Genomic DNA, 24628 nt, shown 5'->3' on the forward strand with positions numbered 1-24628 from the left:
TGGCTATTTCAAAAGGAACACACAACTAGCTTACTCATGCATGATGATCACATAGATGAACATTTCTACCACTCAGATCACATTCCTCAGTGACATTCCCTGAAACTGAATCATCCTCACTTACAGAATCTGCTTGCAGATGGGACAGACTCTCAGTGACCAAGCTTGAGTCAGTATTCTCTGAGTCTCCATTTGGCCTTGACCCCAGACTTTCTCTCTGGCTCATTTAGCCCACTTTTTGCAAGAATTCCATCCCACTAAATCAATTTAGCTAAACTGTCTCACCCTAGTAGCTGGTCAGTTTCTTCATATTCCCTTGGCCCACTTTCAACAAGAATCCTGTAAAGTCTCTTAGAAGAATCCTTCTTATTCCTGTTTATTTTTCTAAGTGACTTTCTATCCTCTAAAACTCAATCTTCTCATTGGCCTTCTCCCTTTTCTCTCTTACTATAAGATGTCCAATGTAAATCCTTCTTAAACTTCCATAGAGTGTTTAGCAGGTGTCATGAGTCATGTCCTTCCAATCACTCTTCTTTTTCTTTATTTATTCCAGAATTTATTGAGCCATCGATATCTATATTGATAAAAGGCAATAGATTTGGCACAGATACAGATTATCTGCTTGACCCAGTAGCAGTGTTTTAATTGTATTGGGACAAGTCACCTCTACAGGGAGATCTCCCTAGGTTTTTGAGCCTGTTGGCTTTGGTTTTTATTATTAACTGACAATTAACATCATTTACTAATTGTCACTTTTGGAAGATTATTCTTTAAATATAAAAGCCTGATTTAAGCAGCTACTAATGCACTAAGCAATATCTTTGTGTACTCCCCCACTCAAACTCAACAGGGAGACTTTTGCAAATTCAAGTTGTTTTCTCTCTTCTCTATGGGATGGACACTTGCTCTTTCCTTGGTTCCTACCTCAGATTTTTAGGGTTAGTGAAATTTTAATCATGCTTTAAGACCCATACTGGAATCTTCCTGTGAAATTATTTCTGTGACACACACTGCCTCTAAACATCTAGAAAAACCCTGGTAAGTGCTTCTTATATCCACAAACACATACAGTATCTAAGCATTACATCATTTTCTAATGTTGCTTATAGTGTATTATTTTTATATATTCCATTATTTGTTCACTGATTCATATTATTATTCTTTCCAATTAGACTGAACTCCTGTGGTAACAAAAAATACATCTTCATCCTTTCTTCCTAATATGTGGGCCAATATTACATTTGGTAGCCATTAACAAATTAAAGAGTAGTCAAAATTTACTATAAAACAAGACATTCTTAAAATCATTACTGGAAACTTGCATTGACTTCTTTCTCTTGCAAGTACATAATTTTTACAGTTTATTAGTCTCCAAAGGTACCTCTTGTGGAGGTAGCAGATCAGTGTTCCAAATCATTGTAATGTTTCAGATCTAATATTTTTTTTCAAAAACTTCTAACATCTCAGAAGTTACCTGAGTCTGCCATCCTCAGCTGCAGCACCTCCTGGTATAATCTTCGTAATAAATATGCCAGGGTCATCTCCAATGTGGGGGTTATCTGTCCCTCCAGCAATACTGAATCCCAGGCCAGAATTCCCCTGTAAAAACAATAAGCAGACATTAGGTAATGTGACTGTCACTTAAAACCAAGTTCCTCTTGCACTCTCTTTGTTCATGTTACTGCAGAAATAGAAATCAGGTGATAATAACTGGGCATGCAACGCCATAAAATGCACAGTCAGCAGATAAAGGAAGGTCAGGAAAAAAGCATGCTTTTGTCCCTGGATTGCTACAATTCAAGAAGCTATACTTTCTTTTTTCTTTTGAAAAGGTGGTTCCTTTGTAAAGCAGTGAAAATGACCATTATGAATTAGGAAATGGGTGTCCAATGATACAATATTCAAAATGCATAAGTCTTAGAAAGTCTATTGTAAGCTATTCATTCCTACAATGAAATTTCCGAGAATAGCGAAATGTGGGTGTTTTTGCTTTGTGATTCTAGGTTTGTTGTCCTAGTATGGCTTGATCATCAAATATGTGTGTTTTATATTACATACTTTGGCCTTAGAAAGCAAGAGAACTCTAACATGTGAGAGAAAGAGACCTTCAACAATGAACCCGCTTTAATTGGCAGTGGCAACAGACAAACCGTTATGCTGCTGCATGCAAATTGTAGTTTATATTCTAATAAACCTTTCATATGTTTGTAGATTAAAATTGATGTCTATTATGCATTGCTTGTATGTAATGCATAATTAAGACTTCTCTCAAAATTCACATGCCATCTTACTTAACACATTTCTGATTGATACATTCTCTTTTAAACCCACATCCATGGCTACATTATATTTCCATAATTGTGTTCTTATATTTTCTCAATTCATTTTATATTTTAAGCTTTCTCTCTACAGCTAGTCAATCTTTTATGTGTCCATTTAAAATGACTAAGTAATATTTTATTAAGGTATCATGTTATCATTTCTTTCAATCATCTCTCAGTGCTAGATACTTTCTTTACATACTTTCATAACATGTGTAGCTTACTAAATTTATGATTATTAGATTAAGTTCTATGCTTTGGTAAAAAAGAGAAAAACTAATAATTTAATAGTTAATCCAGAGAAATTAATTAGGACACTCAATTAGCCAGAAAACTTCAATGTCAGGATAAAGTCAGCCATAACTTGATAATTACAGCACTATAAATATCAAGGTAAAGTTTAGAAAATGTTTACTGACTGAATTAACAAGATAAATTCAAGAATGTAGTTTCCACATTGTATATTTTTTTGCAAGGTTGAAGTAAGAAATTTATCTGGAGCAATTAAAATGTGAACTAAAATATCTGTATTCTTGACATCTCTAATTTTTCTTACTTTGTGGAAAATTTCCAAAAAAATTCTTTGAGCAGAGATGGTGTGTACTAGCAATCATGGAATCCTTAGTTTATTTAATATTTCTTAGATACAGGCTTCATGACACTAGTCAAGCCCAGAGGGTCAACAGTGACTGGCAGGATGACAGGCAGTAAAAGAGAATTACAGAGTGGCTAAGGAGAAAGCCAGACACAGTGACAGCCTCACAGGGTTGCAGAGGGTAGAGCAGAGAAGCAGACTAAAGAGTTTTTGCAATGCCCCTGCCATGGGAAAAGGTGTAACAGATCTAAGAAACACAAAGCAAGGACAGTGGGATATCCTTCCTGATTGGATGCATGTTAATCATGAAAGACACCAGAACAGAGAGAATGTGAACCCATTTGGCATTCATAGGACCTAGTAATATCAATTGTCTACATAAGTATCATTTGAGTATCTGTTATTTGATCTTAATCTAAAACTCTGAGACACTTAGACCAGATGCTTCTGCCTTTATGGAATCCCAGGCATAGTAGAAAAGGCATTGGCAGTCTAGTCTCTGATGATGAAGACATTTTATGTCCTATATGACCTTGAGGGACACTGGCAAATGTATGTCCATAGAGGTAGCACATAGGTGACTTCAAGATAATTCTCTGCAGTCCAGCGTTTGTAAGAAGAAGAGTATCTTCAACATCATGAAGATGAGTATCTTCAAAATCATTTGAATGAAGCTCTGATATTATCAGCAGTAGGACATTGGTGTTGGTAGAGTTACAACCCCAGGGATTGTGATTTCTCAGTTAGTGTGGGCAAGGAGGGAAGGAAACACAGTGGGTTATACCTCAGTATGTTCTTTTGAAATAATCAGAAAGTTTGGAGAGGGCTGGATCTTTTGTGCACAAATTGTTGGCCCTTTTCTGCTAAAACAACACTGCAATCCTCTCTTGGCATTTATTTGTGCTGTTTTCGCTACCAAAAATTTTCTGTCTCTCATTCAACCATTCCAGTTTTCCCACATTTTCTAAGATCTAGTTCAAGTTGCCTTGGTTCTACATAGTGCTTTAAAATTAATTTATATTATATATTAACAAATTATAGACTACAAAGGGATGATATGATTTCAAAATACAATTTGGAAAGTTATCATATCTATCTCTTCAAATACTAAGCATTTTACTTGTGATGAAATCAATAGAGAGTACTCTTGGCCTTACTGAAATACCTAGGACTGAGTAGTTCTGTTCATCCTGTTTTCCAACTGATACAAAATTTCAAACTTATGCACATTTTCACAATATTAATTCTTTCCATCCATGATGAACACAAGACAATTTTTTATTAATCCGTGTCTTGTTTTCTTTCATTAGTGTTTTTAATTTGCAATATACAAATCTTTCACCTCTAATTATTTTGTAGCTATTTCATTGTTGGTATAAAGAAGCACCACTAATTTTTGCATGTTGATTCTGTATTCTTCAACTTTCCTGAATTTATCATTCATAACACAGTTTAGGTGGAATCTGTTATGTTTTCAAAATATTAGGTCATGTTATCTTCAAATGGTGACAATTTAACTTCTTTTCTAAGTTGGATGTTTTTAAATTTCTTTTGCCTAATTGCTCTGGCTTTGATTTCTAGTACTATATTGAGGAGAAGTGGTGAGAGTTGGCAGCCTGGGCTTGTGACCTAGTTCTGAAGAAAACTCAGCTTTTCCTGGCGCTGTGTGACAAATTATAGATGTGGGCTTATCATTTGTCATATACGGTTGTTCATGGGTTGAAAATACATTATTCTATGCCCAATTTGTCAATTTTTTTTTAAATTCTTTTCTAGGCACCAGTGGCCTACCACCTGTAATCATAGCTACTCAGGGGGGCTAACTCTGAGGATCATGGTTTGAACCCAGTGTAAGCAAGAAAGATTGTAAGATTGTTACTCCAATTAACCAGCTAAAAGCCTAAAGTGAAACTGTATTCAAGGGGCAGTACCGGCTTTGCGTAAAAATGGCCCTATGTTCAAGTCCCAGTATTGGCACAAAAAAGTTTCTTTTATATCATTAAAGATTGATAAATTTCATCATTTTATTTATATCTAATGTGATAATCAGATGATTTTAGTCTCCCATGAATTTATGTGGTGTATCACAGTTATTAATTTGCATATGTTGGACAATCCTTGTCTCCCAGGAATAAATATCACTTGGTTATGATGAGTCATATTCTTAATAAGTTGTCAAAATTAGTTTGCTCCAGATAATATTAAAGGATCATTCTAACTCTCTTAGTAGGTCTCATTTCACTTACGTTTACCTTCTTTATGTATGCTGATATTTTGTAGCGCATTCTCTAATTTGTAACATTTTCCCCATTTCTTTGGTGACAGTCTTCTGCAGAGTATTGTCAATATATATTTGATAAATGAATAAATAAACAAACTTCTTGAATTGTATGTGGCTTAAAAGGAAGACTCAGAAAGAAAACAAGGGAAATACCCAATGTGTCAGTGAATAAAATTTAGCTGTGTGGCTATAAGAACAGAGCTTCCGAATTAGTATGTGTGGTTTGGGAAAGGATGGAGTGCCCTTCACTCAAGAGGTATTCTGGCTACTGACTATACTTGAGGAACCCAATCATCTATTTACACATTAAACTGGATGACTTTAGAGGGCTCTTTTGGGACTTTGGCTAGTATTAGGAAAACTACTTTTGCAACAGTGAAAAAGAAATGGTTTTAGATATTTTAGCAGGGGAAATAGTTCATTGTTGTATTGTTAAAATGTATTGTGATTCAACATATCTTTGAGTAACAGCTCTGACAACAACAAAGGAACACTGTAACCACAGTTTTTAGAATGGAGAATGTGGTGGCTCCAGAGTTCCCTGCTTATATACATTCCCTGGCCCCCAAACCTACTCAAAGGCCAAGACAGAACAGATCAGGAAATCCATACTGGAAGGAAGTCGATGTAAACACGCTAGAACTTGCCCTTTGTTTCTGGCTTCAAGAATTCCAGAATGCTTTCTTCATAGTCCTATTAAAACCAGTCTGCCAGCTAGGTCTAGCTTAGGCCCTCTTGTTTAGAAGGAATTCACCCAAATTCAGCTAGGAAAATGATTTGAAGTGTTTTTCTCCCTCCCCTTACCCTTTTCTCCTAGCTTTTGCTGCCAGCCCGCAGCAAACATTCCATGGAACTGAGGACTGAAAAGAGCAGTCATGAAATGGTTCCCTGCTGTTCTCCTGGGCAGTCATGTCAATCCTCTGACAACCATGTCAGAACCTGCAGCTGCAGGGACACATCTCAACTCCTCTCTGCTGAGCAGCAATCTCTCCATGTCAACAGGCAGACCTCTGGCTGACACCCTTAAATCCTGAAAACTGTAGCTAATTAACTGGATGTTTATGGAAACTTAGAGGTGCCATGCTGGTAAGGGCAGCACCTGTCCATAGTTCTGGGTGGGCTGCTGTGTTCTTCTTGGGGCAAATTCATGACTGATCAAGGTGGCTGGCACGGACCAATTCTCCATATTTGATGACTCTCCCCCAACATACGAGGCAACTGTCTAGTCAAATGTCACTTCTGGTTTCATGGGCTTCATATCTTCTTTCATAGAAGGAATTGGCACAATGGAAAAATCACTTGACCACTTAATTTCTTATTGTAAGTATAAATATAATGTCTCAGGAAAGCTCTTTGTTTCATTATAAGGTCATTCAAAGGAGAAGGATAGATAAATAGTGATATCATAACCCCACATTTTATATTATCATCTAATTAACAAAATATTTCTTTGAGTTTTTATAAATTTAAATCATGCTGAATATACTGGTTCTAATAATTCTGCTCTAAAAACTAATCCTAAAAAATTCAGAGTTTTGTGCAAAGTTCTATGTTCAATTGCTTTTTGCAGCATGTTTTTCTAATGTTAAAAGAAACATCACAACTGAAGACAAGTATCCATGCAAGAGAGAAAGGGTTAAGAAGACTGTGGTATATCTATTTGAATGTAGGGCTATTTTGTAATTAGTGCTAAACCAATGAAAATATTCATTAATAAATGTAAGAGAAAAATACATAAAATTTTAGTTATGTTATGAATGCCATTAGAAAATTTTGAAGAAAAATGGCTTATTTTAACAAAAAGAAAACCTTTACAGGTTACATTGATAATAGCAAAATTGCTTTAATAATTGTCTAAATTTACTAAGAAGAGGCTCTATCTATCTATCTGTCTATCTATTAACTGAATCCTAAGGCCTCAAGAATACTTTACCAATGACTTATTTCCTTAGCTATTTTAGATTTTATTTTGAAGCAGAGTATCACTCAATTGCCCAGGCTGACATCAAATATGTAATTCTCTTGCCTGAAGAGCTAGGATTAGAATTATGTATAATAACTATTTCCAAGGGAAATAGTACTTTTTTTTTGCTAAACAGCTTCTATAAGTCCTTTGTAATCTAACATCTGGCAGATAATATTGTTTACTTGTATTAAAGACAGAAATACAAATGCTGATTTTTAAAATTTATCTAAATATATAAAGGTAGTCCATTTAAGTGGAATTCTGACTTGAAGTCAGACTTGCCAGGCTTCAAAATACTACTTTTTCTTTCCATTGTATCACATTGATGCTACTAAAATTAAAACTAGTTTGACAACAAGGAAATAAATATGATAACAAGAAGTTATACTTTCATTTTGTAAAGAATCTAAACCATTCCTATCAATATCATATATATATGTATGTATATATGTATTTGCCAATCTTGGGGCCTGAACTTAAGGTTTAGATGCTGTCCCTGAGTTTGTTGTGTTCAAGGCTAGCATTCTACACTTAAGCCGCAGCTTTACTTCTGGCTTTTTTCATAGCTAATGGAGTAAGAGTCTCATACATTCTCCTGTTTGGACTGTCTTAGAACCCCAATCTATAGATTTCAGCCTCCTCCTGAATAGCGAGTATTTCAGGTGTGAGATACCTGGTTAACTGGTATCCACCTCTGTTTTTCTTTTTTTTTTTTCAGACAAGATCTTATTATGAAGCCCAGCCTGGCCTCAAACTTGAGATCTTCCTGCTTCAGCCTTTTTACTTCACACATATGTCCTACTACATTCAGCATTGAATTTTTTTTTCAGTTGTGGGGCTTGAACTCTGGGCCTGGGTGCTGTTCCTCAGCTCTTCAGCTCAAGGCTAGCACTCTACCACTTGAGCCACAGTTCCACTTCCAGTTTTTTTGGTGGTTTACTGGAGATAAGAGTCTCACGGACTTTCCTGCCCAGGCTGGCTTTGAACCACAATCCTCAGATCTCAGCCTCCTGAGTAGCTAGGATTACAGGTGTGAGCCACCAGTGCCTGGCTAGCACTGAAACTTTCTAATGAAGTAGTCCAGGCATCAGTGTTTCATACCTGTAATCATAGCTACTCAGCAGTCTAAGATCTGAAGATCATGGTTCAAAGCCAGGTCATGCAGGAAAATCTGTGAGACTTCTATCTGCAATTAAGCATCCCCCCAAAAAAGTGATAGTGTGCTAACCTTGAACAAAAAAGCTCAGGGGCAATGCCTAGGCCCTGAGTTCAAGCCCCAGTACTGACCTGCCCCTCCTTTCTAATGAAGTAGTATGGCTTAGTAGTCAAGCATGAATTTGGAATATTTAGACTTGGATTTGAGTACAGGCTCTACAATTGCTAGCTGTGTGATTTTGAGTTAATTTAACTTTGAATATAGTTTTCTTGTCTGTAAAATGGAGATAATGACACCTACTTCACTGAGTTATTAGCCAGATGAAAGCAGATGACAAGTATACCAGCAGAGTGCTGAGCAGGGAATACAGATGACTATCAGTCAAGCTACATCTGATAAAAGACCCCATCATTCCAGGGCTCCTTGCAAGAAAGAATTGATGTAAAACAATGGATTAATTCATGCATTTATTTCCTCATCCCAAAGTATGGGTTAATGTATTTTAACCCACACTGATATTCTATGTTACTCCTTTAGGCAGAATTAAACTAGACATAGTTAATGTGGAGAAAATATAAGAAGGTGGTCAGTACTAATATTAAGTAAATAAAAGCTAGATACAGGTAGACTCCAAGTGTTTTTAAGCTTTAACACCTATATCCTTTTTTGGTAAGCACTGAGTTTGTATATATCATCTGCCCTATCCCCATAATTTCTATTCACACCTTTCATTACAGAACATCTGTTTATTCCTCTCACTAACAACCATGATCTATCACTATTTAAGTTTATCTTCTTTACGTCTCATTCAGAAAATACATTGCTTCATTTTTATTAATATAGAATGTACTACAAGGTAAATGTACATTGTTTTGAAATATAAAATTAAACTAAGTCTTTAGCCTGAAATTTTCTAATATGCACTCACATTGAAAAGTATTAGTCCACAGCTTGACAACTGGCCAAAAATTGTAGTAGAATATAGAGAAATATAATATTGAGCAACATATTGTGCAGGTAGAAATAAGTAGAATAAATAAAATAAAAACATAATCAAAATGATGAATTACTGTTACATGTGGAGAAAATGATCATTGAATAGAGAGGTCCATTGACTGGTAAATGATCTTGTAAACAGTCCTAGAAGTCATTTTATTTTTGACAGTAAATCTGGAGTAACAGTTAATCATAAAATAAAAACATTTAATTTTTAAGATATTACTTAAGTTCTTTTTCATATTCTCCTTTGGTATCATGCATTCTTCATCAAAAAAAGTATCACCTCAGGACTATGGCTACTGTAGAAAAGTAAAAGAATAATGTAAATATTGTTAGCTATTGTTCCTTAAGGAAAACAGAAAAAAAAACCATGCAATCTAATAATCTGTTTATCTTGGAATAAATAGATCAGTCTAGCAATGAGTTGCCTGTTTTCACTTAATACAACATCAAGAAGCTCTATTTATGATTTTTCTGAGTAAAGAAGTCATTCAGAAATAATGTTGGGATTAAATAAATCTTTAGAGGGACCTATTATAGCTAAATAGGAGATGGTGGAGAAGATGAACTTCATCAATTGGCAGAGAGAGGAGGAGAGGACAGATTATTGTTGAACATAGAATTTGTAAGAGGGAAAAGAGGAGGCACAGTGAAGGTGGATTATTATGGCTGTTTTCTGTGTGAGAGGAGTTTGGTTTTAGTGGATGTATGTAGTAGTATCTGGTGAGAAAGGGAAAATATTCTGGAGAATGGAATGGAGGAGATTAATGCATGTCTGTGGGCTGTGGGAAAGAAGACCCTGGAAACCAAGAGTGAATCTATGAAAGACAAGGAGAGTACACAGGAAACATAACTCCAGAGAAGACAGAGTGAGAATAGGGCCCTTGAGCCCCACCATAGGTACTGGCTAATTTGGAGTGATAGACCTACAGAGAGTATAATGAAATGCCATGTAAAGATGTCTACATAATAGCTTTAAGTAAACAAAGAATATAGTATAGGGATTAAAATTTGAGTTAATTTTGTAATGTATGCATCAGAAATCTTGGGAGTATACTTACTAATTTGTTAATAATGATTCTCATTGAATTTTAGATCTTTTCTTCTTATCTTTTTCTCTAACTCCACCTGTAAATTGACTTATAAATATAGTTGACTACACAATACTCATAGAACTTACCTAACATGAAAACAAAAGGAAATTTGTTTGCTAGATAGTATAACAGCTATGGCTAGGGAAGGACTACCTTTCTGAGATGAGAATTACCAGGTTCTTTAGGTAAAGTTACAATGCTCCTTTAAGGTGCGCAAAACCCTACAGTATCATTTCAAGGTAGGCAAGAAGGAAGCTGAAGGATGTTATACTGATGAAATGTATCTTTTGTGCCCACATTGACAAGTCAGAACTTTTGTTAGGGGAGGTCTAGAGTGACACTGGAGACGGAAGTAAGGTAGCAAAGGCTGAGACCATGGTTGTGAACCATGAGAGGAGAATTCAGGGATCAGCTGTTCCACAGCACCATTGAGGCCATTAGCAGCATTCTATGGGGTTTACTCTCACAGTGCTTAGCAATCTGGAACAGGGTTGGTTTGGTGGTTCTAGGGCCAAGGGTGGGAGGTCAAATGTGAACTTTCAGTACAGTGAGTTATAAGTCAACACACACACACACACACACACACACACACACAGAGAATAGATGATAAGCAAGGGTTGTTCATAGTAAAGAAAAAAAAGAGAGAAGAAAGGAAAAGTCTAGGATCACCAGGTCAAAGTGTAGACCTATGGAAACAGGGTTGTGAACACTGGGGAACTTCAGACTTCAAGAGTTCAGAAATACAGTCATAGGGATGCAATGATAGTCATAGGGATGCAATGAGTGATGATCAGATCAGTGGACTTTGTGGCAGACATTGATGTTTACTAGGAACACAGAGAAAGATGAAAAGATACAAAGTCAGTGTACAGAACACAAGTTGTTCACCTTTTGCAGTGTACATGAAGAAAGACCCAGGCAAGACGGAGAGGACAATGAGAAGAGGAAAGAGGAATAGGATATAAGGCCTATGGTGGTTCACAGAGGTCCCAGCAGACCAACAAGAAATACCAAGGACTAAGAAAGGGCATGGATGGCCCAAGCAAATCAAAGAGGACTGGAATAATATGGAGTGGTTAGTGATTGGAAAGGAGAGGTGAGGTTGGGGAGGGTATCAGGAGTCAGACACTGGGGACCAGTAGGAACTATGAAATTTGTAGATCATGATTGGTTAAGAAAGATCATAATATGTTCATGGCAGCACTGTTTACCATAACCAAGATATAGAATCAACCCAGATGTCCCTCAATGGAAGAATGGATCAAGGAAATGTTATAATGAGCTTCTACTTATCCATCTAAAAGAATGATATTGTATCATTCGAAAGGGAATGGAAAGACTTAGAAAAGAATTATATTAAGTAAAGTAATCCAGACCCAGAGAAACAAAGGTTTCATGGCTTTTCCTCATTTGTTGTAGCTAAAATGTGCCTATAAATCTATAGGTAAGCACACTGGATGGTAAAATTATATATATATATATATATATATATATATATATATATATATATACTAAGACATGATAAATTATACAGATCTCTAGGCATTCACCCACAGTGGGACCAATAGAGAATATTCTTAGGAGAGGAACACAAAAACGTAATGCCTACGTGCATCTTTATATTAAATAATATTTATGAACACCAGGAAATGGAAACAAGAGATTTTATTTCTCTGTTGCTCCTTTGGTTTTCCTTTCCTTGTGCCTTGTTTGTTCATTATTTGTCTTTGGGAGGGTAAGGGGGAGCACAGAAATAGTGGGGCAAAGGGTGAACAAATGTATCAGCGGTACTCACTAGACACTGTGTTGAAAATGAACTGTACAAGATGTGGATGGCAATAGGAAGAAAAAACTGGAGACCGCAAGGGAGGAGTGACATTGTTCAAAATGAAATGTACTCTTTATCTAAGTTATGTAACTATAATCCCTCTGAACATCACCTTTATGATGACAATTAAAATGCATGAAAAAGATAGCTTATGATAGATTAAGATTATATATATATATGTTTTGATGAAGATGCATTTTATTTACAAAATAGTAGCAAATACATGATAACAACATCCTCTGGTTCTGGGTACAGAAGCACTCTCCAGCAGGAAATAGAAATATGTTGTGTAACTCCCAGTATTCTCTGGTGGCTTTTCCACTTGTCTATCAACTCTTTCTTCCTTTCAGATTATATTTATTGCAAAAGTTTATTGGAAAGAATTACTGGGGAGAACAGGGAGAGTAGTTATACAAGTCCAGATTAGAGACTGATGCTGGACTAGGTTGACAATGATGGGAAGGGCAGGATTTGAAAGTTGAATTGGTGAGACTTACTGATGACTGGAATGAGAGAGTGAGAGAAGGAAGGTTAGTTGAAAGCATCCCAGACTGCTATTGGGGACATTAGATGACCATCTTTTCCCAAGTTAGTAGTCCTCAAGTTCTCAGTTATTGGCTCAGAGAGGCCCTTGGGAGATATCAGCTTGGTTGAGATTTTTGCATACAGCAGCTGGGATTTTGGAGAATGAGACAACTAGCAGCCTGTGAAACAGTCCAGTGATGACCATTATGAAACAAAAATAAAATACACAAATGAGCCAGAGGTTGAATCTGAGGGTCACCACTTTGTAATCCACTTGGTACTTCCTGAGCTCATCTGAACTGTCTTCCCTACAGCCTTCCGTTCTTCTTAGCAGCAAATAATGGAACATCTCCAATTCAATATAGTTCCTCTGTTTCTCTTCATTATATGGTTTTTGTAGTTTCTATGCTCATTGACATGTTTACCTTCCCAGTGCTATTGTACGTACTGATTCACAGCACAGAAATTTTGTTATTCATTTGTTTTCTATGCCAGAATAATGTGGCACCTGCATGTGAAAAGAACTGAATAAATTCTCTTGCATGAACGGAATAGAATCCAACTGCTTCCACTTCATGGAGTGATTCTCCTCTTCTCCTCTGCTGAATTTCTCTCAAGCAAAAACCTTTGTCTCAACTATTACCGGTGATGTATTCTCCAACAGGCAGAGCAATGCTCTTCTGTCTGTGCTTCATCATAACTTCATCCATAATGTGAGCCAAGCACAGAACTATGTTTCCATGTGTCTCTTTTCCTGCATTCTCAGATCTGGAGCTCAGGGATGACCTCTGTGTATTTGCTATTGCATTTTCAGCTCCTCAAGCCAACTTTGGTGACAGCAAAATGCTCAGTCAATGTTTACTGAGTTAAATTAAACTGAGGAACAATCAATGAATTCATATGACTGAGCTCATCAGGAAAGGTCAGCTGCAGGAGATTATTTACTTTTAATGTAAGAAGACTAATGGTTAAATCACTGGATTAATTCTGTGGTTGTATATCTGCTATGTGTTTAACCTTGTGTGAAACTCTAGAAACAGAAGATCATGAAAGATGCCTTCTTTTTCAAGGAGCCTAGGCTCTGGTTGGGAAGATAACCTACACTCCAGGAACCATGTGGGCATAGCATGAGATCCAAGTTTATATTTTGGTTCCTCTTCTTCCTGGGTCCTCTTGTCCATCATTTGTAAGTTCAGTTGATTGTATCACTTGAATAATTCTTGTTTTCATCCCCTTATTTCTAGCTATCCTGTCTGTAGTCTAGCTAATTATCTAAGAATATTATAAGGCTTAAAAACCTCAGAGACTACTACTTTATACACCACTTCTTTTTTAAAAAATTCTTTATTGAGATTGATTACATAAACTTCACAATATTGTGGGATAGCAATATTTAGCTAAAGTTACAAACACATTTTAACCTTTACAGGGTGAATTGTCATTATCATGGTCAATATAGCTTGTGAACTCTATGAACTTTGACAATACAACTACTTCTTCCAAAGAGGGTGATATGTACATTTCTTTCCTTGTGCTTAGTGAAAGTTGTTCCCTCTTTCTCTCTCATTCCTTCCCTCCCATTGATGCCCTTGAGTTGCTTAGTTCACTTTCATCAATGTCCAGTGCAGTTGATGGACCCCTCTGCTGTATTTTCTCACCTGTTTCCCTCTGATTCTGTGCCCTCCTCCTAGCTTCCCAAATGTGTACATATATACCATATATGAGGTCAACAACATGGAGCCATCTAAAAACAATACGAAAAATTAAGAAGAGGTCTTTTGTTTCTTGAGTTCTATTTAATTTGTCATATTTTATTATGTTTTGAATTTAATATTTGCATATCAGGGAGATCATGTGCTGTTTGCCTCTCTGATCTTGGCTTATTTCACTCAACATGATTTGTTCTAGTTCTATCCATATTCATTGCATTCCAGAAGATTATTTTTCTCATTTTCTCTCAAATCATCTAGTTAGATGTCTTTGCTTTGTTAACCGAGTTTAAATCTTTGAAAACCATGAGCTGTTAGACAATTTCTTTTGATTCTTTACTAAATCATAAGGATTGGATTAAAGGTTTATCTAGTCCTTTTTTTTTTACTGGAAGTGCATACTTAATCATTTCATTTTAGTATTTTTATCAGCAAATAGATTCTCATTTGCTATAGTCTTAATAGTCTATTATGTTAATGTAATTTTCTTGGAAAATGTTACTATAAATCAGGCGCTGGTGGGTCACACCTATAATCCTAAGTACTCGGGAGGCTGAGATGGCAGGATAGTGTTTTGAAGACATCCTGTACAGGAAATTGAGTGAGACTTATCTCAGGTTAACCAGCAAAAGCTGGTAATGGCTGTAGATCAAATGGCAGAGTGCCAGCCTTGAGAGGGAAAGCTAAGGGAGAGTGCCTTAGCCCTGAGTTCAAGCCCTAGTACTAGTGTATGCTCACATGTGTGCACGTGTGTGCAAGCACACACACACAATCCATCACTAAGTAGTATTTACTTTTTTCACTGCGTTTGTAAGTGTGGGTAAAAATGTTAGTGAATTAGTAAATTGTAAGTGTGGGTAAAAATGTTAGTGATTTAGTAGCTCCATGACATTGAATTAGTCATGGATTTTTTTTCATTATTCCACACATACAAAAGGTAAATTTGTCTTAAGGATGTCTTTAATGAAGCAGTAAAATTATTAGCCTTATTAAATCTTGACCTTTGAGTCTTTAGATTTATTATAGCCTGTGGGATGAGAATAGAGGGGTATAGTGTGCTTTGAAGGTGAAATCTCTCCCAAAGCTTATATCCTGAAGGTTTAGTTTCCAGCATGGGAGTATTCAGAGGTCAGGCCTTGGGAGGTGATTGGATCCTGAGGGCTCTTACCTCATGAATAAATGAATAATTCCCTTTAGGGATTCATAGGATACTGCTCTTTTGGGAGATGGTAGAAACTTTAGAAGATGGTACTGATGAAAAATTGTGAGGTGTGCCCATGAAGGAATATTTTGGTTTAGGCTACTTCCTTATTTTCCATCTCTCTTTCTCTGTTCTCCAGCTATCTTATACTAAGCAGCTTTCTTCTACTCCATGCCCTGGCCATGATGTTCACCCCCTTTACAAATCCAGAAGCAATGGGCCCAAGTGGCAGTGGACTGAAACTTGCAAAATCATGAGCTAAAATAAACTCTTCCACCTTTTGTTGATTTTTCTCATGTTTTTTGAACTAGCAATTGAATACTAATAATAGGTATATCTATCTATTTCTTCTGTTACATATTATATACAGGAGATTTTTGAGAAATGAAACACTTGAATTCAAAAGTAATTAAACTAATAAAATCTTCATTGACATTCATTTTACTTGAAATAACAATTGATATACATATAGAGATTTTCAGTATTGAGTACTTGGTAAAAAAAGTTTTCCAAAAAATTATAAATTCAGAAAGCTTGTTCTTTGGGAGTGGGGGAAATGACTGGTAATATTTGTAGTCAGTTATACAAGTTTGTCTTTTTAAGTTTTAAGACTGGTTTGGAAACCTAATATTCACCCCCATGTGTCCAGAACCTTCCCAAGACTTCAACACTTGTCTGATTAGATAAATGGTAATATTGACAAATATATTCCTCATGAAATAATCAGTATTTGTAGGAACTTAATAACTCAATGAATCATTGTTTTCCAATTAACCAACAAATTATATTACAGAAAAATATATCAGCAAAGGGTTCATTTAAAGTTCAACATCATTGTATAAGGTTTAGTATTATATAGTACAAAACTGTTAGATTTCAGCACAACCAAACTTACAACCTACCACCAATTATCAACTATTAGTGCAGCATCAAAGAATATCTACCATGATTTGAAAATTTAAGAGCACATCTGGCTTTTTTCTATTCAGATAAGAGTAAAACAACTATGTTTTTCTCATCTGCTTCACCTCAAACAATACACACAACAGATTAAGTTCAAAGAAGATATAAAAGTTAACCAGGCACCAGTGGCTCACACTTTGTGATCTTAGCTACTGAAGAAGCTGAGACTTGGAGGATCATAGTTCAGAACCTTCCTGGACAGAAAAATCTGTGAGACTTCATTGTTGATTAACAGGCAAAACGCTGGAGTGGAGGCATGGTTCAAGTGATAAAGTACAAGATGTGAGCAAAGAAGTCCAGTAAGATTGTGAGGCCCTGAGTTCTAGCCCCTGTACTAGCATAAGAAAAAATAGAAAAGGAAAAATGATCTATAAATTTCAACCTTAATATAGAAATTCAGCTTTGTGAACATAAGCCAGGCATTAAAGAAAAACATGAAATACAATGCTCTTTCAACTAATCGTGTTTTAAAACCATTTTTCATTTTTCAGTAATAAAAAGTTACTTCTGTTAACAGGTAATGGGCTCATTATTTTTATTTCTTTTTTTTTTTTTGCCAGTCCTGGGATTTGTATTCAGGTCCTTGGCATTGTCCCTGAGCTTCTTTTTGCTCAAGGCTAGCACTCTAACACTTGAGCTACAGTGCCACTTCTGGCTTTTTCAGTTTATGTGGTATTGAGGAATCAAACCCAGGGCTTCATGCATACTAGGCAAGTACTTTACCACTAAGCCACATCCCAGGCCCCATTATTCTTTTCTAAGTCAACATCTTATAGTTTTTTGTTTTAATTTACATTATGTTAAATATTATAGACAGAATGCATACAAACATTTAGGAGTCCTTGTTTATTTTTATGAGCACTCATTAGTTCAAGAATCTGTTACAAAATGTTTGCGATATAGTTCTCTAAAACACTTAACATAACTGTAAAGGCTCAATAGATGCCAATAAGACTATTTATACCAAGTGCTTAAAAAAGTATTATAAGCTTATAGGACACTTTCTTGAAATTATTCTCAATACTCACATATTTTTCTTAGTGTGAAGGAGAACCTAAGGACCTAAGGCAGATGTGCTTGAGGGGAGGAAGGAATTGGATCCATCAGTTTTCTAATCAGCAGTAGTACTACCTCAAGACATGGTAGAAAAGTCTAACTCCTAAAGCACACAGAGTTCAGTATGATGTGTTTTCCTTCAGCTGTACTGTGGCCTGCACAACACACCCATCTGGAACCTAGCTCCTGCACATCGGAGATGACCTCCTACCCTTAGCACAAAACTAGCATTAATTAAAAAGTTCTTGGCACTACCACCTTGCATCTCTTTGCTTTATATTCTATTTGAAAAATACAAGCACGTGTGGTGGTAAATCTTTCAAAGTCTGTTCTTTTTTATTTATCATATTCCAATTTATTAAGAGAGTGCATCTCTACTACTAAAAGACATCACTTGTGGGAGGGGGTGGGAGGGTGAAGGTGGGGAGGAGATGGGAAGAGATGGGAAGGAGAAACAAAGGAGGAGGCAACAATGCTTGATAAGAAATGTACTCATTATCTTGCCCATGTAATTGTAACCGCTCTGTACAGTATTTTCACAATAAAAAAATTTTAAAAATTTTTAAAAAGATATCACTTGTAAATTTCAGACCAGTTCTGAGATCAGCATTCCTTGGTCAAGAATCTAATCTCTCTTCAGACTATCTCTGTTACTGGCTTTGAAATCTGCTCACTGGCATCCAAACAATCTTAACTAAATAGCTCTGCTTGTAAAATTTACTCTTAGGAAAATTAAATATTTCCTGGGAGCAAATGGACAATATACTGCATCACAGGTGTGTGTTAGAGGTGGGAAGGTAAAAGCAGGCAAGGAAAGTTGTGGTCCTCCATTCTCAAGGGGTACATTTGTCTTTTGTATGGTCTAGAGATTTGGGCTAGTAGTGAAATCCTATAGCTTTTGTGGGAGTCAAAAGAATCTTAAGTCATGAAAAGATGTCACATCTTATTGTATTGTTTTTCTTGCCTTTTACTCCAGGCATTATGTCCTCCAATATGGTCCTCTAACAGTTCAAATTGATTTTTGTTTGGTAACTTCATGTCTACTTTTACATCCACCATCAGGATTGCCATATCCTTTCTTTAAAATTTTTTCTTAGCTTCTGTGTTACCACTCCAAAGCAGTCTTCCATGATCACCAACAAACCAGATCTCACTGTCACCCTAGGTAGCTTCCTACGTCATTACCCTGTCATTGTCTTAATATCATCTGCCATCATGGGGCCTTATTGTAATTCAGTGAATTATCACACTACTACCTCACTAGTGTGTTAGTTCCAGGAAACAGGAATCTTTTTGTTGCATGTACCTCTGACCAATGTGTAGGACAGCTTTGGGCACATCATAAGCACTTACACAATATATTTTTAATAAATGAATGAATATCGATGCGATAATGTAACAACATGGTGGAGACAGTACAAGTTTTGTAGAAGATAGGTGAAAAGTGAATTCTTGTGGTACCTTGAATATTTTCTTCAAAATTCACATTTTAGAAACTGAATCCCAATGTATCAGTGTTGGGAGGTGGGAGTCTCAGGGAACGTGGTTAGGTCATGAGCTTTTTGTTTGTGGATAGATTAATACTAATAGAAGAGGTCTTGTTGGAAAGAGTTTGTCTCCCTTTTTTTAGGAGGACAAGCCATTTCTCCCCTCCACAGGACAGAGTCTTCAAGACACTGTTATGGAAGCAGATTGCATCTGTCACTAAGACTGACTTGCTGACATCTTAGCCTTGGTCTACCCAGTCTCTGGAAGTGTAAGAAATAAATTTCTGTTCTTTATAAATTTCCCAGTCTGTGGCATTTTGTAACAGTGGCTCAAATGGACTAAAACAATTCCTGACTTAATTCCTCTTTAGTTTAAAGTGGTGAGTGTTAGACTGTTGTGACTGAGTGTTAGACTGATGTTTTCATTCAATAGTATTTGACACACACACACACACACACACACACACATACACACACACATTAAATGTCAATACATTCAAGTACCAAATGAATGCCAGAGGTTCCTTACTGTTTAGTAAGCAAAGTCTAAATTTGTATCTCATGAGAAGCACGTTGTATTGCGGCTATATTTTCTTTTTTAACCCTCATTTTTCCTTAGTGTATTCCATCCACGCATCACCATAGGCAAACCCAACCACTCAGTGCTTCATGTGTACCTATAGGCCAAGTCATTTTTGCAGCTTTGCTCTTCTGTTTTCCTTCTCCTTCAAATGCTCCCTCCCCAGGCCCAAAATTAATTGCCTTTGCTCTTGAAAGTCTCACTTGACCTCCATCCCTCTAATGTTTATAATTAAAAGCAACTACTACTTTTACAGTGGTCCTCTCTCTCCATATATGAGCTTTCTACCACTGACTTTAGGCTTGGCCTATGTGAGTATTTGCTAATTTTGGTGTAACCTTAAAAAATATGAGGTCAATATATAAATAGAGATGTATACTTATTCCTAACTCTTTTAAAGGATAATTTCTTTCCCTCCTAAATGTTTAACCACACAAATAATCTTTTTAAATGTATATTTTTAAAAAAGAAAACGTTCTTAATAAACTTCAGGTCTTCAACCAAGTAAGAAGCAAAAAAACAATATGAGGTTAGAAATGGGCTATTATTAGAGTTATGATCTATATTGTTATAAAATAAAGTAGATATAAATTGCCTCATATGCTTTACCGATAACCCCGAAGTAGTAACACTTTGGTTAATACTGAATAAATTTATAATGAACAAAAAGAAACTGAGTGGGAAATTCAGTTGAATTCCTGGGTCTTTCATTTTAAATCTTGATTCTTACTGACCTTGTTTCCTAACTTGATTTCTTCAAATTCAGTCATGGTACTTCTACCTCTAAGCCTTCTTCCCGCATTTATCTAAACCCAACTTAAAATCCTCTACTCAGCAAAGTTCACCTGACACATCAGCTGGGGTTAGCTAGTCCTTCTTTGCCTTAGTGGAGTACCTGGAACTTAATTTTGCAATACATTTATTGAATTTCATTCATAAAGGATTATGTTAATTTTACTTATGGGTGTCTCTAACTATGCCTGTCACAAGAAGCACACAGTAAGTATTAGCTCAATAAATAAGCAAATGCAACCACATTTTTATTGCTATTACTATGTCAAACATGTCATAGACTTCATCTTGGTAATTTTCCTTCCTTCCTTTCCTTCCCTCCCTCCCTCCTTCATTCCCTCCCTCCCTCCCTCCCTTCCTTCCTTCCTTCCTTCCTTCCTTCCTTCCTTCCTTCCTTCCTTTCTTCCATTTGTCTGTGTGTGTATATGTGTATGTGTGTGTGTTTGTGTGTGTGTGTGCTGGTACTAGGGCTTGAATTCAGGGCATTGCTCTTTCTCATAGATTTTTTTTTTATAATTGTAGATAAGAGTCTCAAGGACTTTTTTGCCTGGGCTGGCTTCCAACTTCGATCCTCAAGTTTCAGCCTATTGAGTAGCTAGGATTGTGGGCATGGACCATCAACGCCTGACTTTATCTTTTTACTAGTTACAAAAGATGAAGCCATTTACTTTTAGGAAAAGTAAAAACTCCTCCAGCCTCATACTGAATGAAGAGTTCACTAAGATAATCATCTGTCCCAATTCAAGCCTGAGGAACTAATTCACCTCCACAGTTTTCCCTAACTCTCTAATCACAGGCAAAGTCCAATCATGCTTTAAAGAAAATGAGCCTTGAAATCGACTTCACATTCCTCCTAGAGCCCTCCTTCATCTCCTACAGTGAAGTTCAGCCTAAATCATTTTTCTCCAAAGAGCTCATATTTGATAAAGGATTTAAGAACACAATATAAAACATTCAATTTTCAGCATCAACCCTAGTGTATTTCTACCTCTGAAGGTAAAGTAAATAAACTAAATTGAAGTGCAACAGAGTGGCGTATATTTCTTTTAGAAGGCACTTAACTAGAGTATAAAAATATTTCTTTGGTTCTTTATCCTTTTATCAGCAGAAGCAGGAAGATGGGGTATTTACTTTCTTACATTTTGCAGTGGAAATAAAATGTATTTTATGATTTAGGCACCAAATGATACTTCCTAGGTTCTTCTTTGATTTGTTGACATATCTTTCAGACACTGAAATCCAAGGGTAAGTGGAACTGACAGAAAATGTTGGTCTAACTTTGTGCTTTAGGCAAGTTCAGGCACAAATACAACTTGCCCTATTTGAACCTTTGTTGAATATACTTCAGAAGCAAAATGTACTTATAAAGATTTCTAATATCTGCAACATCACAACAAATGATGGATAAGCTTTCAGAGTATTGTCTTTGACCTCAGACTAAATTATACAATGATGCTTCCTTAAAAGATTTTATGCATGCAGCTCCTTCTCCCCCCAGAAGGAACATCTAACAGATGGCAAAAGTGACAACCTCAGAAAAAGAATTAAAGCTGAGTTGAAAAAAACAGCTTTTTCAGAAGGTCAGGGCACCAATTTCTGTTTACAAAGCACAGTGCAGAATTTTAGTGATAAACCTTATTATGCAAATAATGCTCTTTCACAGCAATATGAATAGTATCTTTGCCTAAGGGTACTGTCCCTTTTCATTCTAGAATAAATACAAAAGGTTTTAGAAAACATGGAAAAGTAAGGGTGAATGAGATCACACACATGTATATTCCTATATTCCTAGATATTTTGTTTTCAGGCATATATTACATATTCACACATACATCTCAGAATGATGAATGCATGTGTAGGCATAACACAAACACACAAATACATTATTCTTGGATGACTTAGAAGCCTTCCTTAAAAGACATCAGCAAAATTTTACAAGCTGAAACATATTTCTATTCATCCCAAGACTACATTTCTATAAGCACCTTCCATGACTGTTAGCCAGTGTCCAGTCCACATGTGTATGAAGAAGAGTCTGAATGTCATGTTGGTCATTCATTTTTTTCTTCCATTTACTCAGATATTTATTCATTTTTAAATACTGAATTTGTACTATCAATTAGGATCATATTTTATAGTTATACTAGAAGTAAAACAGGAAATTTTCAATAAGCTGTGTAGAAAATAAGCCATTTTTGTTTTTGGAAAAAATAGCCCATTATATTTATACTTAATAGTTCCTGTGTCAAAAATCCCCTAAGAATTTTACTTCTTAAAAATATTTAGGAATAATATATTTTTCTCAAAACAACCTATAAAGTTACCCATGAATAAGGCTCTACTTAGAACTTAATGGGACATTATGTGGAAAGTATAGATATGTATATGGACAAATCCAAAATGAAAGAAAAAAGAAAACATTGTTCTGACATGAAGCACTTCCTACTGACTGACTTTATACTGGGCCATTATTTTTTTTTCTTTTGAGTAGAATATAGGCAGTATAATTAGCAGAGTCAGCATTAACAGACTTGAGGGGGTTAAGGATTTGAAAAAACAAAACAAAAAAAAAGACTGGAAAGAGAATTGCCTGAACTCATTTCAACTTTGATTCATCTAAAGACAAAAAGCTTTTTAGTCTTAGAATGACGTATATAGATTTTTTTTTCTGAGTACTGGAGCTTTTTTTTTTTCTTCCAATAGCTGGCATGCTATTACTTGAGCCACCACTCTACTTCTAGGTTTTTGTTAGTTAATTGGAGATAAATCTCACAGATTTGTCTGCCTGGGGTAGCTCTGAACCACATTCCTCAGATCTCAGCCTCCTCAGTAGCTAGAGATATAGGTATTAGCCACTGGTGCCCAGTGAAGTAGATTTACTTTTTGACTCCTTGAAAATGTAAATCATTCTCACACGTGCCTGATACATACAGATTACTTGTCAAGCTCTCTCCAATTTGCAAATTATAAAATGTGTCCATTGTCAGAGCATTTTACTATGGTAAAAGATTGTTACCCCAAAATACATAATCTAAGAATGAGTAGACCCATATAGAACAATAGATACTTTAATCACTTAAGAAAGTTGATATTTTTGCCTTATTTATTTTAATACTAAGGAAAAAAATTTAAAACACAGAAATTTAATTAAATGGCTAGGCATCAGTGGCTCATAACTATGATCCTAACTACTCAGGAGACTGAGATCTGAGAATCATGGTTTAAGAAAAGTCCCAGGGGTTCTTATTTCAATTAACCAGCAAAAAGCCAGAAGTAGAGTTGTGATTCAAGTGGTAGGGGGCTAACCTTGTGCACAAAAATTCAGGAGCATTATACAGGCCCTGAATTCAAGCTCCAGTACCAGAAGAAAAAAAAGTAATACAATTCTATCATTAGGAATAAGCAGAAATTAATTTAGCATCTGTTCTTTTGAAATAGTTCCACTAAGTGGTTCTGAGATTCCTGTACCCGTAGCTATACATAAAATACAAAGTCAAAAAGCCTAAATTAAAATAAGTGGTCTAGATAGACTCACAGGGAGGCTCTGCAGCAGCAGCAGGTAAGGATGCTGAATAACAGACACTGGGCCTTAGAGCATGCAAGTAAAACAGAGCATTTGAGTAAAAAGAGATAAAAGATAAAATGTGTTTCCTTCATCAAATATTTATCAAAAATCCAGACAGAGTGGCTTTTAGTCTCTTTTCAGTTTGCATGCACTCAGCTAAATTTTTTTTATCAATGTAATGATCAAAACAGAACTAAAGATATAAGACAGGAGCTACAGAGGTTCCTTAACCTACAGTGGGGTTAAATCCTGATAAGCCCTTCTGGAATTAAAAAATAAATAAAAAGTAAATAACATAAATAAATAAAAATAAAATAAATAAAAAAATAAAAAAAACGTAGTCAAAGGTATTTAACATATCTAACCTGCAGGAAAACATGTCTTAACAGCACAGTATACTCAATATCAGTGGTCTTCTCCTGGGATTGCTTGGGTAACTGAGAATTGTCACTCTACTGCTGCCTAGAATATCATATCATAGCATTATAGTACATATCATTAGCCCAGGAG

The 24628-nt window shown here is 35.8% G+C and overlaps 1 protein-coding gene across 7 annotated transcripts in view; it reads right to left on the bottom strand.

The window, feature by feature from the left end:
• The window catches only part of Dlg2 (discs, large homolog 2 (Drosophila)), a 1447312-nt gene that overhangs the window by 608740 nt on the left and 813944 nt on the right, over window positions 1–24628 (bottom strand). For all 7 annotated transcript variants that reach the window (XM_013013991.1, XM_013013986.1, XM_013013988.1 and 4 more), the window contains one exon: window positions 1475–1599. In XM_013013991.1, the coding sequence (XP_012869445.1) occupies window positions 1475–1599 (125 nt within the window). The remainder of the gene's footprint in view (window positions 1–1474; window positions 1600–24628) is intronic.

Source organism: Dipodomys ordii, unplaced genomic scaffold (genome assembly GCF_000151885.1).
Source record: "Dipodomys ordii isolate 6190 unplaced genomic scaffold, Dord_2.0 Scaffold22, whole genome shotgun sequence".
In the NCBI taxonomy this organism is placed as follows: domain Eukaryota; kingdom Metazoa; phylum Chordata; class Mammalia; order Rodentia; family Heteromyidae; genus Dipodomys; species Dipodomys ordii.